The sequence below is a fragment of the Ammodytes marinus genome (assembly GCF_949987685.1).
Source record: "Ammodytes marinus genome assembly, chromosome: 8".
NCBI classification, from domain to species: domain Eukaryota; kingdom Metazoa; phylum Chordata; class Actinopteri; order Uranoscopiformes; family Ammodytidae; genus Ammodytes; species Ammodytes marinus.
In genome coordinates, this window is record NC_137212.1 from 4,973,851 (window position 1) to 4,986,350 (window position 12,500).

Here is a 12,500-nt window from a genome sequence, read left to right on the forward strand (position 1 = left end):
CACAAATTAGATTATTCACTCATCCTCAACTGCTTATCAATGTGTTTATATGTTCTTTTTAAACTCTTCCTGTTATTTTCTTCTTAGGGAGCGTATTGTTACATCTGTTATATTTACAGAAATGTTTATTAGAATCCGAGGAATGAACATATTATATACAAGTTAGATCATTCACTCACACAAAACCGCTTATCCAGGGAATGAAAGAATTAGCATATGTACAGTCCCCTCCATAAGTATCGGAACAGTGAGGCCAATTCCTTTATTTTTGCTGTAGACTGGAAACATTTGGGTTTGACACCAAAAGATGAATATGAGCTAAGAGATCAACAGTTCAGCTTTCATTTCCAGGTATTTGCATCTGGATCCGATACACAACTGAGAAGATATCATTATTTGAAAAGGAACACCACATTTTTAGGCGAGCAGAAGTATTGGAACAGATAGACTTCTGCTCGCCTAAAAATGTGGTGTTCCTTTACAAATAATGACATCTTCTCAGTTGTGTATCAGATCCAGATGTGAATACCTGGAAATGAAAGCTGAAATGTTGAGCTATTGTCTCATATTCATCTTTTGGTGTCAAACCCAAATGTTTCCAGTCTACAGCAAAAATAAAGGAATTGGCCTCACTGTTCCGATACTTATGGAGGGGACTGTATTTGTTTATTTAGCAGGGACAATGCACAGCTCATTAGCACTACCAGAGTTAGCTATGAACTCATGTTCCTCCATATTACACAAGTTATATCACTCACTCATCCTCAACCACTTATCAAGGGTCAGGTCATACATTAGATAGAGATACATAATGTTGCAGGTGTAATGATTATAATTGAATCACATTATCTGTCAGTTACTGTTTCAAAACTCACAATGATCTTTAAAAGGGAAAAAGTCTAAAGCACAAACAAGTTTATGAGAAGTTGTGCTTGACGCCATTTGGGACATCAAGGTTTAGCTAGTACGGATCGATGCTATGCTAACTCATCTTTCCTCCTTACCTTCTTAGTCCATCTCTTCACACCGTCGTAACCCTTGGCAACCAGCTGCTTGTGGAAAAAGCTGTTGAAAAAATGAACCTGGGAGAGAAAAAAAACATGAAATTTAAATATTATTTCAAATGTCTGAAACAATTACAACAATGTTATGTTTTAGAAATAGAATTGTATGTCCCTTTGAAGTAAAAATGTGCATTATGATGATTATTCATTTCTTAGTACAGATTTATCTTTTATTTTTAATTTATTATTTTGTTGTTTATATGTATGTACACACACACACACACACACACACACACACACACACACACACACACACACACACACACACACACACACACACACACACACACACACACACACACACACACACACACACACACACACACACACACACACACACACACACACACACACACACACACACACACACACACACACACACACACACACACACACAGCCTGTCAACAACAATGTAAAAATATGCAATGACCTCCTGCTTGTTTTTGTCTCGTCCGTTCTGTCTTAAATGTGAACACTTAAATTGTCATGTCCCTCACCTAATGTTATGTCTTTCACCTGTCTTGTCCTGCATCACGTAAATACATTTTTTTTGCATTTCTTTAGCCTGAAATCCCACCCTCACTTACCTTGTGTTGTGTGGCCTCCATGATGAGTTCTCCATACATGTTGATAATCTGACAAAGACAGAAGGCTCAAGTAATTACTAAATTACAACATCACTAAAACAAATGTGGTATTTATTTTAATTACTGCTGGATTCAACTTTAAAGTGACTCTTTCGTTAGTAGACTGGACAGATCAAGAAGAGTTGTGAAGTTGGCAAGAAAATAATTCTGTGCTCTATCTGTTGTGTTGAATTCTTATGATAAGATAAACGTAACTTTTATCGTCCCGTAGGAAATTTGTCTTGGGGAAAAACAAAGTGCTGACAACAGCTGCATAAACAGACCTACATTTAATATCAATGCGTTCGTAGCAGGAGACATTACAAAACAATACATGACAGTACATTATTATTATTATTTTTTTAACCTTTGTTTATACAGGTTAATTCCATTGAGACCAGAGACGTCAACATTCATACACTGATAGCAGGCTAACTATCGGAAGCTATTTGGTGTTCAGTGTCTTGCTCAGGGACACTTCGACATGTGGCAGGGAGACGGGATTGAACCACCGACCCTGTAGTCGAGTGGTCGACCGCCCTACCCACGTCGCCCCTAATAATAAAGACAGCAATGTACTTTAGGACAGGAAAAGTAAAATATATTTTGATTTAAATGTTTGGTTACCTGTGTTAACGAAACTTTGTTTCCTTATATATTATAACATTTTAATACTAAAACATTCATGCTTTTTGCTGTGAACTTCGTTTGACTCACAATATACAACTTGCTCAATTTTCACAAGAGAAGTACTGTGAATGGCCTTGGAAAAAAGGGAGTACAGACTCCAACATTCTGTTCTCATTGGATGAAGAATAACACCTGCTGATGGTGTTGGGAGACAGGATGCAAGTTTCTGGGAAAATCAGTTTAATTAAAACTCATCCACGTCAGCAATGGCCCTGGACACACGAACATACTTGGTTCGCATACACATGTTTCATGCATAAAGCCTTGTACTATTGTTCATTTCGTTGTCTCAATCATGTATGCTACACTTGTGATGCAAATGATCGATTCCCTTGCTTTGCTGTTTGCAAGTAAAAACCAACCTGCTTTGAAAATGCCTGACTGATCTCTTAAAAACACTTGGGTTTTTATGTAAAAAATATGTTTATACCTGGTCATTGAGCCAGTTCTGCTCCTCCAGTGTCCCGAGGTCTTCCAGGCTGAGTGTGTGTTTGTTGTACGTCACCATGAACCCGGCCATGGGAGCAGAGGCCAGGGCCGCACGGTACCGCGACATCTCCCCTTTGATGTCCACACACCTAAGAGAAAAAATATTATTAGTTTGGCACAAAAATAAAAGAAAATTGCGTGAAAACATGAAAAGAAAAGAACATTTGTGAAATAGAATAGAACGAAACACAGCAAATGAGCCAAAAAAAAAATTATCAAAACACCACTGTGTGCGTGTGTGACTGTGTGTGTGACTGTGTGTGTGTATGTGTGAGTGAGTGAGTGAGTGAGTGAGTGAGCGAGTGAGTGAGCGAGCGAGCGAGCGAGTGAGCGAGCGAGCGAGTGAGTGAGTGAGTGAGTGAGTGAGTGAGTGAGTGAGTGAGTGAGTGAGTGAGTGAGTGAGTGAGTGTGTCTATACCTGTTGCTGAGGTCTTTCAAGTTGCCTTTCTGCTTCAGGTGCTCCAGGACGTCGGTCTCACTGAGAGGAACGAACCCTCCGTACTTCAGGTAGAAATTCTCCAGGAACTCTGAAACAGAAGAATTCATTATTGATTGATTGATTGATTGATTGTCTTTATTTCGAACATGTAAGCAATAAAAAACAAGTTTAATTAATTGGAATTGTATCACCTATTTATTGCTACTGTAGTGTTTGTATTCTGTTTGCACAAAATGTGTGAAAAAAAAGGCATATACACAAGTCAGCATGTATAAACGTTTTTGACATGACATTTTATGAATGTCACATGACTGAAAAAGTGCAAGATACTTTATCGTCAGCACTCAGTGTGTGTGTGTGTGTGTGTGTGTGTGTGTGTGTGTGTAAAAAGATGAATGAATGACCATGCTTTACTATAACTAACTGACTGACTGACTATATTTATGAAAGGGAATACAGTGCTACTAGTTGTTATGGCAATGGCTGCATATTGACAGTTTTCTTATGATATGAGTTCTAAGGATTTTCCATTAATTTGAGAAACTTTGTAAAACATTGAATATTTCTTAAAGTATGAATGTTTTAGTGAATATGACATTTTTTTTAAATTCTTTTAAGATTATTTTGTGGCATGACATTATTTTATCATCTATGTTTTACTTTATTAGACAGTTGTGGAGAGACAGAGGTGAAATGGGGCAAAAAGGGGAATGACATGGAGAGAACGACCACGGGCTGGATTCTAACCCGGGTCTGCTGTGAAGAGGACTGAGCCTCTATGGGGGGGGCTCTAACCACTACACCATGAGTGCCCCGCTTAAATCGAATAAGATTTTTTAATATATCCATTTCTGTATGCTAGACACTGAATATGGTGGAATGTATTTTTGCATTTTTTATGTTTGTTGATGTTGTTTGTACTGCTATGGATCCCCCTGGGTCTGACTCTGAAATAAAGAATTATAAACGTCAGACTGGAGTTGTATCTTACCGTGAACCATATCGATAAGCTGCTCTCTGCTTCCTTCATTCTGCGTTGTCGCGTCCGTCTCTCGCTCTTTCTCCATCACTCCATCCATCTTCTCACTCTCCCAAGTCCCCGGCTGACAGTACAGCCTGTGGTCCCTTAACGCCTTAGGGTGCTCCGTGATACACATCGCAATAGGTCCCTCAGAATTGGGTGCTACTGTCGCCGAATTCGAATGTTCAATCTGCATAGGTGTGGTTAGGCTGTGGTCTTCATTTGTTGTTTCCGGCGTAGGGATATTTAAATTTCCGTTCGACAAAGTAGTTCCTGGTAGTAAGGACACTGAAGAAGTCTGGTCCACTTGCATATCAGCGTCCACATCCAGCGGGTATTCTCCGGACAGCAGCGAGATAGACAATACTCCATTTTCCATCGAGTTAGACGTCGTTATCATATTGTCCTCTTCCGGTTCCGTGTCGGACAGGTTTACCGTGTCTCCGTTCACAATCGGAGCCTTTTTTACAGAGGCTAGGTCAGGCTGTTGCTGTTGTTCTACTGCGTGGTACATCCCCATCCTTAGATCTTTGTTTGGGACCGGCTTTTGCAAGGACAACACTCGAGGCAGGCCGTACGTTTTGAGACCGATCACTCCCTTCTTAAATCCACTCTCAAAGTCCATTTTTGACACCCCGACTATTCTCCTGCCTCTACCGTGAACTACAGGCGATCCTATAGACAATCTCGACTCCACATTCGAACTATCGCCAGCTCCTTTCTCTCCTTCAATAGCAACCCCCCCTGACCCATTGTCTATAAACATGTCCTCGTTTTTCAGCACACCCCCTTTCTTGGGAGTTTCAGAGTTCCTTATTGGACCATCCTTCGGGGGGATTGCGACGGGCGTTTGTGACTGACTTTGCGTCACTTTTAATGGCGTTTCCACCTTCTCAAATCGCTCACTTTCAATTACACTTTCGTCCACTGTTTTTTCCGACGCTTTTTCATTGGTCAAATCGAGACTTTTGATTTGTGTAAACTGGCTAACCACCATTTTCCTTTTAGGTGTGGTGTCCCATAGGTCGGTACTACTGGCGGCCACAGACCCTCTCCCTCTCGCCCTCCCTCCCCTGCCTCTCGCTTGGCCCGGCGTTTTAACATTGTGTCCTTTGCCGTTGGGTCCACAGCAGTCGCAGGCTTTAGGTGTCCGTTTCCTGCCTGACGTACGGCCATTGACAAGGGTTTGTGGTGTGTTTGTGTTTGTATTTGTATTCGTGGAGGACCAGGTTTGTGCTAACGTGCTAGCATTGGTAGCTAGTCCCTTTCCTTGGGTTACAACGAGGGTCTCGGAGACAGCAGCAGTAGTTAGCGTTGACGGCTGTGTCGAGTCAGATTTGGAGGTGAGGTCTGGGAGTAGTTTGGTAGCAGTGTGGTGTATGTCCAGGTCGTCTGTAGGGGGCGCTAGAGCAGCGGTGGTAGCCGGAACAGATGAAGTTAAATGAGTCGACGCTGAAGTTGAAGTTGTTTTCATTGGGGACGTAGAGCCGCTGTGAACCATGACGTACTCCGTTGGCTCTTCAACCCCATCCCGAAGAAAAATCTGCTCAATACTCCGGTCCTCCTCCTGTCTTCTCCACGCGTTTAAACCTGTGAATCTGTGAGTCCTAGGTGCTGTGGTTATTTCTACACTTGGGTTTTGTCCCACAAGGTTTTCATTTAAAGTAGTAGTTCTTCTGCTGCATAGAAAACGTTAGAAATCCTCTCCCGACATGGAGGTTGTTGACAGGAAGGCAGCCGGCTAAAACAACATGGCGGATAGTTGGTGTTTCTTCAGTGGTGATGGGCAGAATCTGTAGGGCATAGTAACACCACCATGGTCTCCCAACTATAGCGAGGACAGAGAAAAAGTGAACATAAGTAAAAGCAAGACATAGTACAGAGATAGAAAAATACCCTATACAATACATAATAAATAATAAGATTTGTGGAAAATATTAATTCTTCACATCAGTTTGTAGACATCAGGTTGTGTGTTAACGCCACACATTGATTATAGAGACTGTATATTAAAGGTCAGCTGCTTTGCATGTAATCGGCAAATAAACGTATTGGTGTATCCCGAAATGTTTATCAAATCAGAAGAGAGAACGCTACAAACCAACACCCGTCTCATTCATAAATACTATACACTCCATGGTCTCACTGCCGGTGCACGCCAGAGCAACAGATGGGTGAATGTGTATGCGCCTACAATGGCGGAGCAGGTAAAAATCCTTCCCAATGTCTGTTTTGATGGTTTTTATCATGTTTTATCACACTTATGGATCTGAGATTATGCTAGATAACTTGCCGCTTGTAGACCGCAGTGCATTAATGTGGTGACGTAGGGACGAGCGAGGGGACTGCTATCTGCAGTAACTGACAGGAAGTTAGCTAAAAGAACCATTCCGCTTACAGCACCTTTAACAGTGAATTTCAATTAAAATTTAAAACGTGTATAATTTTCCAGTTAACGTCCTTAATTAATTTGTTTCCAGCTTGCGATGACTCGCTTTCTGCGCAGAAATCACGACTCCATAATAACATGGAATTAACTTTTGTGCTTCTCTTCCTAAAATAACGTTAACGTCATGTTTATCTTTGGTTTGAAAGCGAAACTGACATTTAGCAACACAAATGCGACATTAAACAAAGTCTGAGCTGAACGTATTGAGTGTACGCTAATAAATGATTGGCAATTAGCATGTTTGACAGTGTGTGCTAGAATTCCCATTCCCACAATCAATACAATAAGGAAGTTTGAATAAAGACTACGTTAGCCCCCTAGGTTATGCAATATTGTGCACCGTGTAGTCTAGTCTACGCTATATTTGAGCACGCCCGCACATTATTAAAGAATAAAACCTACCGTCGGATGATTTAAACACAGTCAAATATCATATCTCAGAAAGTTTCTCGTGACTGTTGTAGCATTTTCCCCTGAAGCTAGCCGAGTGAGCTAGCTGCTACCAAAAACACAAAAGCAACGTCTGCACACATTTCCGTGGGCAGTTGGAGACGTTTAAAGACAAAAGGAGGCGCTAATAGGAGTCAGCTACGGAAGCGAAGGGTTGACAAATCAAAAAAACGTGTCGAAAAGTGTGAAAGGAAAGATTATAGTACGCTACCTTGTCTTCTGAAATAGGCTAACAAACTGATTTCGTCAAACCAAACACATTTGAAGAAACAACAATCCCAAGCTGACTGTCGTAGTCGCGCATTGATTACGCCAACGCGTCGGGCTCATCAGCAGCGTCACTGGTGTTACGTCGAAATCTGTCTCCCCCATGGGCTCCCCGCAGAAAATTACATCCACTATATATCAGCCTTATTATTTTGATAACATTTAACATTGTTTCACAAACGTTTTCTGTGTCTGAATGTAATGAAAAAGGGCTGATGGAATGATTTAGCCTACAAGATATTTGAATCTGGTTTTTCTTTCTAATTATTTTATTATCCTAGGTGGCACAGTGCCAGCCAGTTATTTGTGTCCTCTAATGTATGTCAGGCACTGTTACGAAAGTTAATGTTCAATTTCATGTGTCGATTGGATTTATCAGAAAATAGCATCATTATAGCCTTAACCAACCCTATGATGGGCTATCGGTTCACATCCAGGCTTCGAAAGCATTGGCATGATAGCTTGCACCTATTTTAGTACAGCATTTTATTGAGTAATGTATTTTAATTTGTTCTATGTGTGTGTGTATGTCGGATGTGAGTGGACCATCTGAGTCCATAATAAACATTATTATTATTACAAACCTTGAACCCTGGTGTGTTGGTACAAGGTCTAGTTTCGACTGTAAAGATGTACAGAAGAAGTTGTTATCTGCTGTTTATGGCTATTCATAACTCTGAGAATGACGTTGAGAAAAAATATACATCCACAAAAAAATACATCCACCTTCATATAGGGCTAAACCTCTGCAGAATAAGCATCCACAGTCTAAATTTATGGAGATGTATGAATCAAATGGTTTACCAGCTTAAATTCTGGGTCTTTTAGGCTGGTTGCCATAATAAATAAAGGAAAATTGTTGAATATTAATTAAAAAATATGAAAGCTACAAACCGGTATTATTATACTATCATCATAATTTCTAACAGCTCAATCAATGACACAACAACACACACCGTATATTGGCAATCTTTAATTACAAAAATCTAAGACAGGAAAAAACAATAAATAAAACTATCAATCAAAAAGTAAAAGAATATAGTACAAAATTATTGACAGTAAAATGTAAAAAAAAAAAAAAAAAAAAAAAAAAGTAGATACAATTTGAGAATATAAACATGTATATTAATGGTTGCTTGATACCAGAAGTGTTCTCCCTTTTAATGTCTTGACGTTCGTAAAAAAAAAACATACAAATTAACCACAGGTATGATGTAATGTATAATCTGGGCCACTTACATGTGATTGTTAAATGCAATTGGTTTACCATAATGCAAATTCATGCTGCACAAAATGTATCGAACACGCATTCTCTTCAGACCGATTTGAGTAAAAAAAAAATTATTTTTAAATGTTTAAATGTAATATTTGCGCTTACTTAAAGCTGGGGTATGTGATTTCTGATTGGTCAAAGTAACATGAGCTGACACTTTGACCAATCAGAGCGAGGCTCAGATTCTCTGTTCTTATTGGCTGTTGGGACTGTCCATTCACTTTGGTGCGAATTTGTTGGTGTAGAGCGTGTCAGGGAGGGACCATAGGGGAGGGACCAAAGAGAACAAGTGGAGCGGTTCAGGTATTTGGATTCGAATCTCTATCCCAACTGCCTTTTTCTCCCCAAATCCTCCACCCCAGCTTTAAATGCTTTAGCAAACAAACTCGGACCCACAATGCAATTAAACTCAGTTAGTCTGTTGCTATACATTTGTATTTGTACATAAGATCAGTGCTATATCATTCTCTACTGGCATCATCGAACATTACAGGTATAATAAGTATTTTGTCATGTGTATTTTGGCTCTAGTGATTATAGATGAAGTTAATAGTTCTATATAATCACCAAAAAACCACAAATGCAGCCGTACAAGGAGTCATATATTACACATACATCCTATGTCTTGCAATGCTGCGGCACTGGGGCGCTAATGCCAAGAAGAATCATATGAGAAATGTAGTTTTATAAAAAAATAATAAAATAATATTTAAAATACAGTTTAAAAGCTATAGTGCGTAACTTTTTCATATAAATGAATGTTGGTTAAATTGGAGCCATCGCCAAACGAGTTGACACAAAGTTGATTAAGCCTCAAATCAGCTCCACAAAACTCTCTGTGCATATTTCAGTATGGCAGCGTTTACAAACTGGTGTCGCCCCGCACAACACTGTGATGGGGGCAACAGAAGCTACACACTATAGCTTTAGGGATAGATAGCCAAAGCGTCCTGGGAGTAATAATTAGTGCTTTTTAAACTGGCACCATGTCGGGGTAGAACTATTTCATTTTTTTATACAATTTATACAAAACAATACAGACTTCAGCCTTAACATTTGGATCAGATGATTAATGAAATATTGACGAGACGTATGATCAATTATGTTGTATGTGAGCTCACACACTTGATGTTTGAAAAGTGACTCAAGTGAAAGAAATACAAAACAGTCGGAGTATGAAATAGCATTCCTATGAGGGAGAGATTCCCTGCGTTCCAAATTTCATACTCTTTCTATTTACTACACTACATACTAAAGTACAGAAGAGTTTTAGTCTTTTTACTTCACTACATACTAAAGAAGAGTTTTAGTCTTTTTACTACACTACATACTAAAGTACAGAAGAGTTTTAGGGCCACAGGAGAGAAAAAAAAAATAGATAAGGAATTTTTGCTTTTCATTATGTCGAGAAATGTCAAGAATAAAGACGGTTACTCCAACATGCTATTGGAGTTAGTAGGGCATTTATGTATTTTCAGCATACTACAATTGAGGTGCATGTATTGGGACATCCTAAATCTTTTTCTGGCATACTAAATAGTAGGGAAGTATGGGTATTGGAACGCAGGGATTGATTTTACGCAGTGGGACTTTCTTTATTTTGCAGCTTTGGTCATGTTTTCTGCACTTGAAGGGCAATGAAACATGTTTCACTGTGGAAGACAGGAGGTAAGTGGATGTTGACGGACCAAGGGGACATCAGCTGTTGAGTTTTTGGCCTGAAAGAGATGAATGGTAGGATTATGATACAAGATAAACATTATTATTTCATCATGCAAAGAGATTTGTCTGATTTTATGTGTAACACGCCTTGATCTTTGGAGAACAATATATCGCTTCACTTCCATGTGTTATATATGGTTCCACCTACAAGTAAGTAAGTAAGTAAGTAAGTGAGTGAGTGAGTGAGTGAGTGAGTGAGTGAGTGAGTGAGTGAGTGAGTGAGTGAGTGAGTGAGTGAGTGAGTGAGTGAGTGAGTGAGTGAGTGAGTGAGTGAATAAGTAAGTGAGTAAGTAAGTGAGTGAGTGAGTGAGTGAGTGAGTGAGTGAGTGAGTGAGTGAGTGAGTGAGTGAGTGAGTGAGTGAGTGAGTGAGTAAGTGCTTTATGCAGACAAGGTGCATAGAAAATAAAAGCCAGAATGTAGCACTTACATGTGGCATTTTGTAATTTGGTTTATTTGAAGCTAATGTAAGGTACATGCTTAATTCTTCTTGTTCTGAGTTGGTATCTTCATGGTTGAATAGACATATTGGAAGTCGCTTTGGATAAAAACGTCAGCAAAAGGTATGTAGTGCCAATAAAACATATTCAGATGTTACTATAACTTTTTATTTAATAAAAGATCAACACAAAACACTCATTGTGTTCCTGATAAAGACCTTTATTACCTCTTAGAGTGTGTAGTTGATGGCTGGTTAGTGTGGATGGTCTATTTACTATAAGCACAATGCATCGAGAGCCCTATATTATACTATTATATGATATTACCTCAGAATGTGAGAAGGGGAAGTTCAGACAGACAGACAGACAGACAGACAGACAGACAGGCACAGACACAGACACACACACACACACACACACACACACACACACACACACACACACACACACACACACACACAAAACATATTTTTTACTGATAAAGCCCTATATTACCTCTCAGAGTGTGTAGTTGATGGCTGGCCTTAACTCTCAAAGAAACACACACACACACACACACACACACACGCACACACGCACACACACACACACACACACACACACACACACACACACACACACACACACACACACACACACACACACACACACACACACACACACACACACACACACACACACACACACACACACACACATAAAATATTTTTATATATTATTTATAAACATTTTAAAGCCCTATGTTACCTCAGAGTGTGTGGTTGATGGCTGGCGTGTGGATGGTTTTAGAGACGGCGGCCCCGGTGCTGCCCCCTGCTGTCAGAACCTGGAGCTGCAGCTGATACACACTGTCACCATGGAGACCAGGAAGTGACACAGAGCGCTCAGACTGAGGAGGGAGAGAGAAGGGGAAGTTCAGACAGACAGACAGATAGGCACACAGACATATAGAGAGACAGACAGACAGACAGACAGACAGACAGACAGACAGACAGACAGACAGACAGACAGACAGACAGACAGAGACACAGACATACAGACAGAGAGACAGACAGAGAGACAGACAGACAGACAGACAGACAGACAGACAGACAGACAGACAGACAGACATAAGAGAAGGGGAAGTTCATATAGACACATAGACACTGAGTAGCTATGAAGAACTTTCAGTATTTCTTGATTCTAGCGGCCCTTTGGACAAAAGCATGTTTCAAACTTTTTACCACACCAGCGTTCAGGTGGTGCCCTCAACTGCCCTTTTAAAGTATACATTTAAAGGACGCACACACACACACACACACACACACACAAGCACACACACGCACGCACGCACACACACACACACACACACACACACACACACACACACACACACACACACACACACACACACACACACACACGTCTAGGGGCATTTTCTTTCTGCTTTCTGCCCTACACATCACTGTCACTACAAACTTCTCTGTGTCTCACCGGTGCGATCGTCCGCGTCTGTGATATCAGAGTTTCCTCCTCCTGCCCTCTCGTCTCCTCTGTAACCCCTGATTCCAGCTGCGTCTCCGTGGTGACCC

The 12,500-nt window shown here is 40.3% G+C and overlaps 2 protein-coding genes across 2 annotated transcripts in view; both read right to left on the reverse strand.

Moving 5' to 3' along the window:
* LOC307253956 (uncharacterized protein) overlaps positions 1-7,372 on the reverse strand; it is a gene marked incomplete at its 3' end in the record, with an annotated part of 11,968 nt that extends 4,596 nt beyond the window's left edge. The window contains exons 1-6 of the mRNA XM_080032179.1: positions 7,182-7,372; positions 4,301-6,158; positions 3,289-3,397; positions 2,812-2,959; positions 1,653-1,700; positions 1,005-1,082 (exon numbers count right to left, since the gene is read on the reverse strand). Of these exons, the coding sequence (XP_079888305.1) occupies positions 1,005-1,082; positions 1,653-1,700; positions 2,812-2,959; positions 3,289-3,397; positions 4,301-5,831 (1,914 nt within the window). The 5' untranslated portion in view covers positions 5,832-6,158; positions 7,182-7,372. The remainder of the gene's footprint in view (positions 1-1,004; positions 1,083-1,652; positions 1,701-2,811; positions 2,960-3,288; positions 3,398-4,300; positions 6,159-7,181) is intronic.
* A 2,755-nt stretch (positions 7,373-10,127) lies between these two features.
* Positions 10,128-12,500, reverse strand: part of anos1b (anosmin 1b) — an 87,660-nt gene continuing 85,287 nt past the window's right edge. Inside the window, exons 14-16 of the mRNA XM_080032510.1 lie at positions 12,403-12,500; positions 11,677-11,818; positions 10,128-10,487 (exon numbers count right to left, since the gene is read on the reverse strand). The exon at positions 12,403-12,500 is cut by the window's right edge and continues 168 nt beyond it. Of these exons, the coding sequence (XP_079888636.1) occupies positions 11,678-11,818; positions 12,403-12,500 (239 nt within the window). The 3' untranslated portion in view covers positions 10,128-10,487; position 11,677. The remainder of the gene's footprint in view (positions 10,488-11,676; positions 11,819-12,402) is intronic.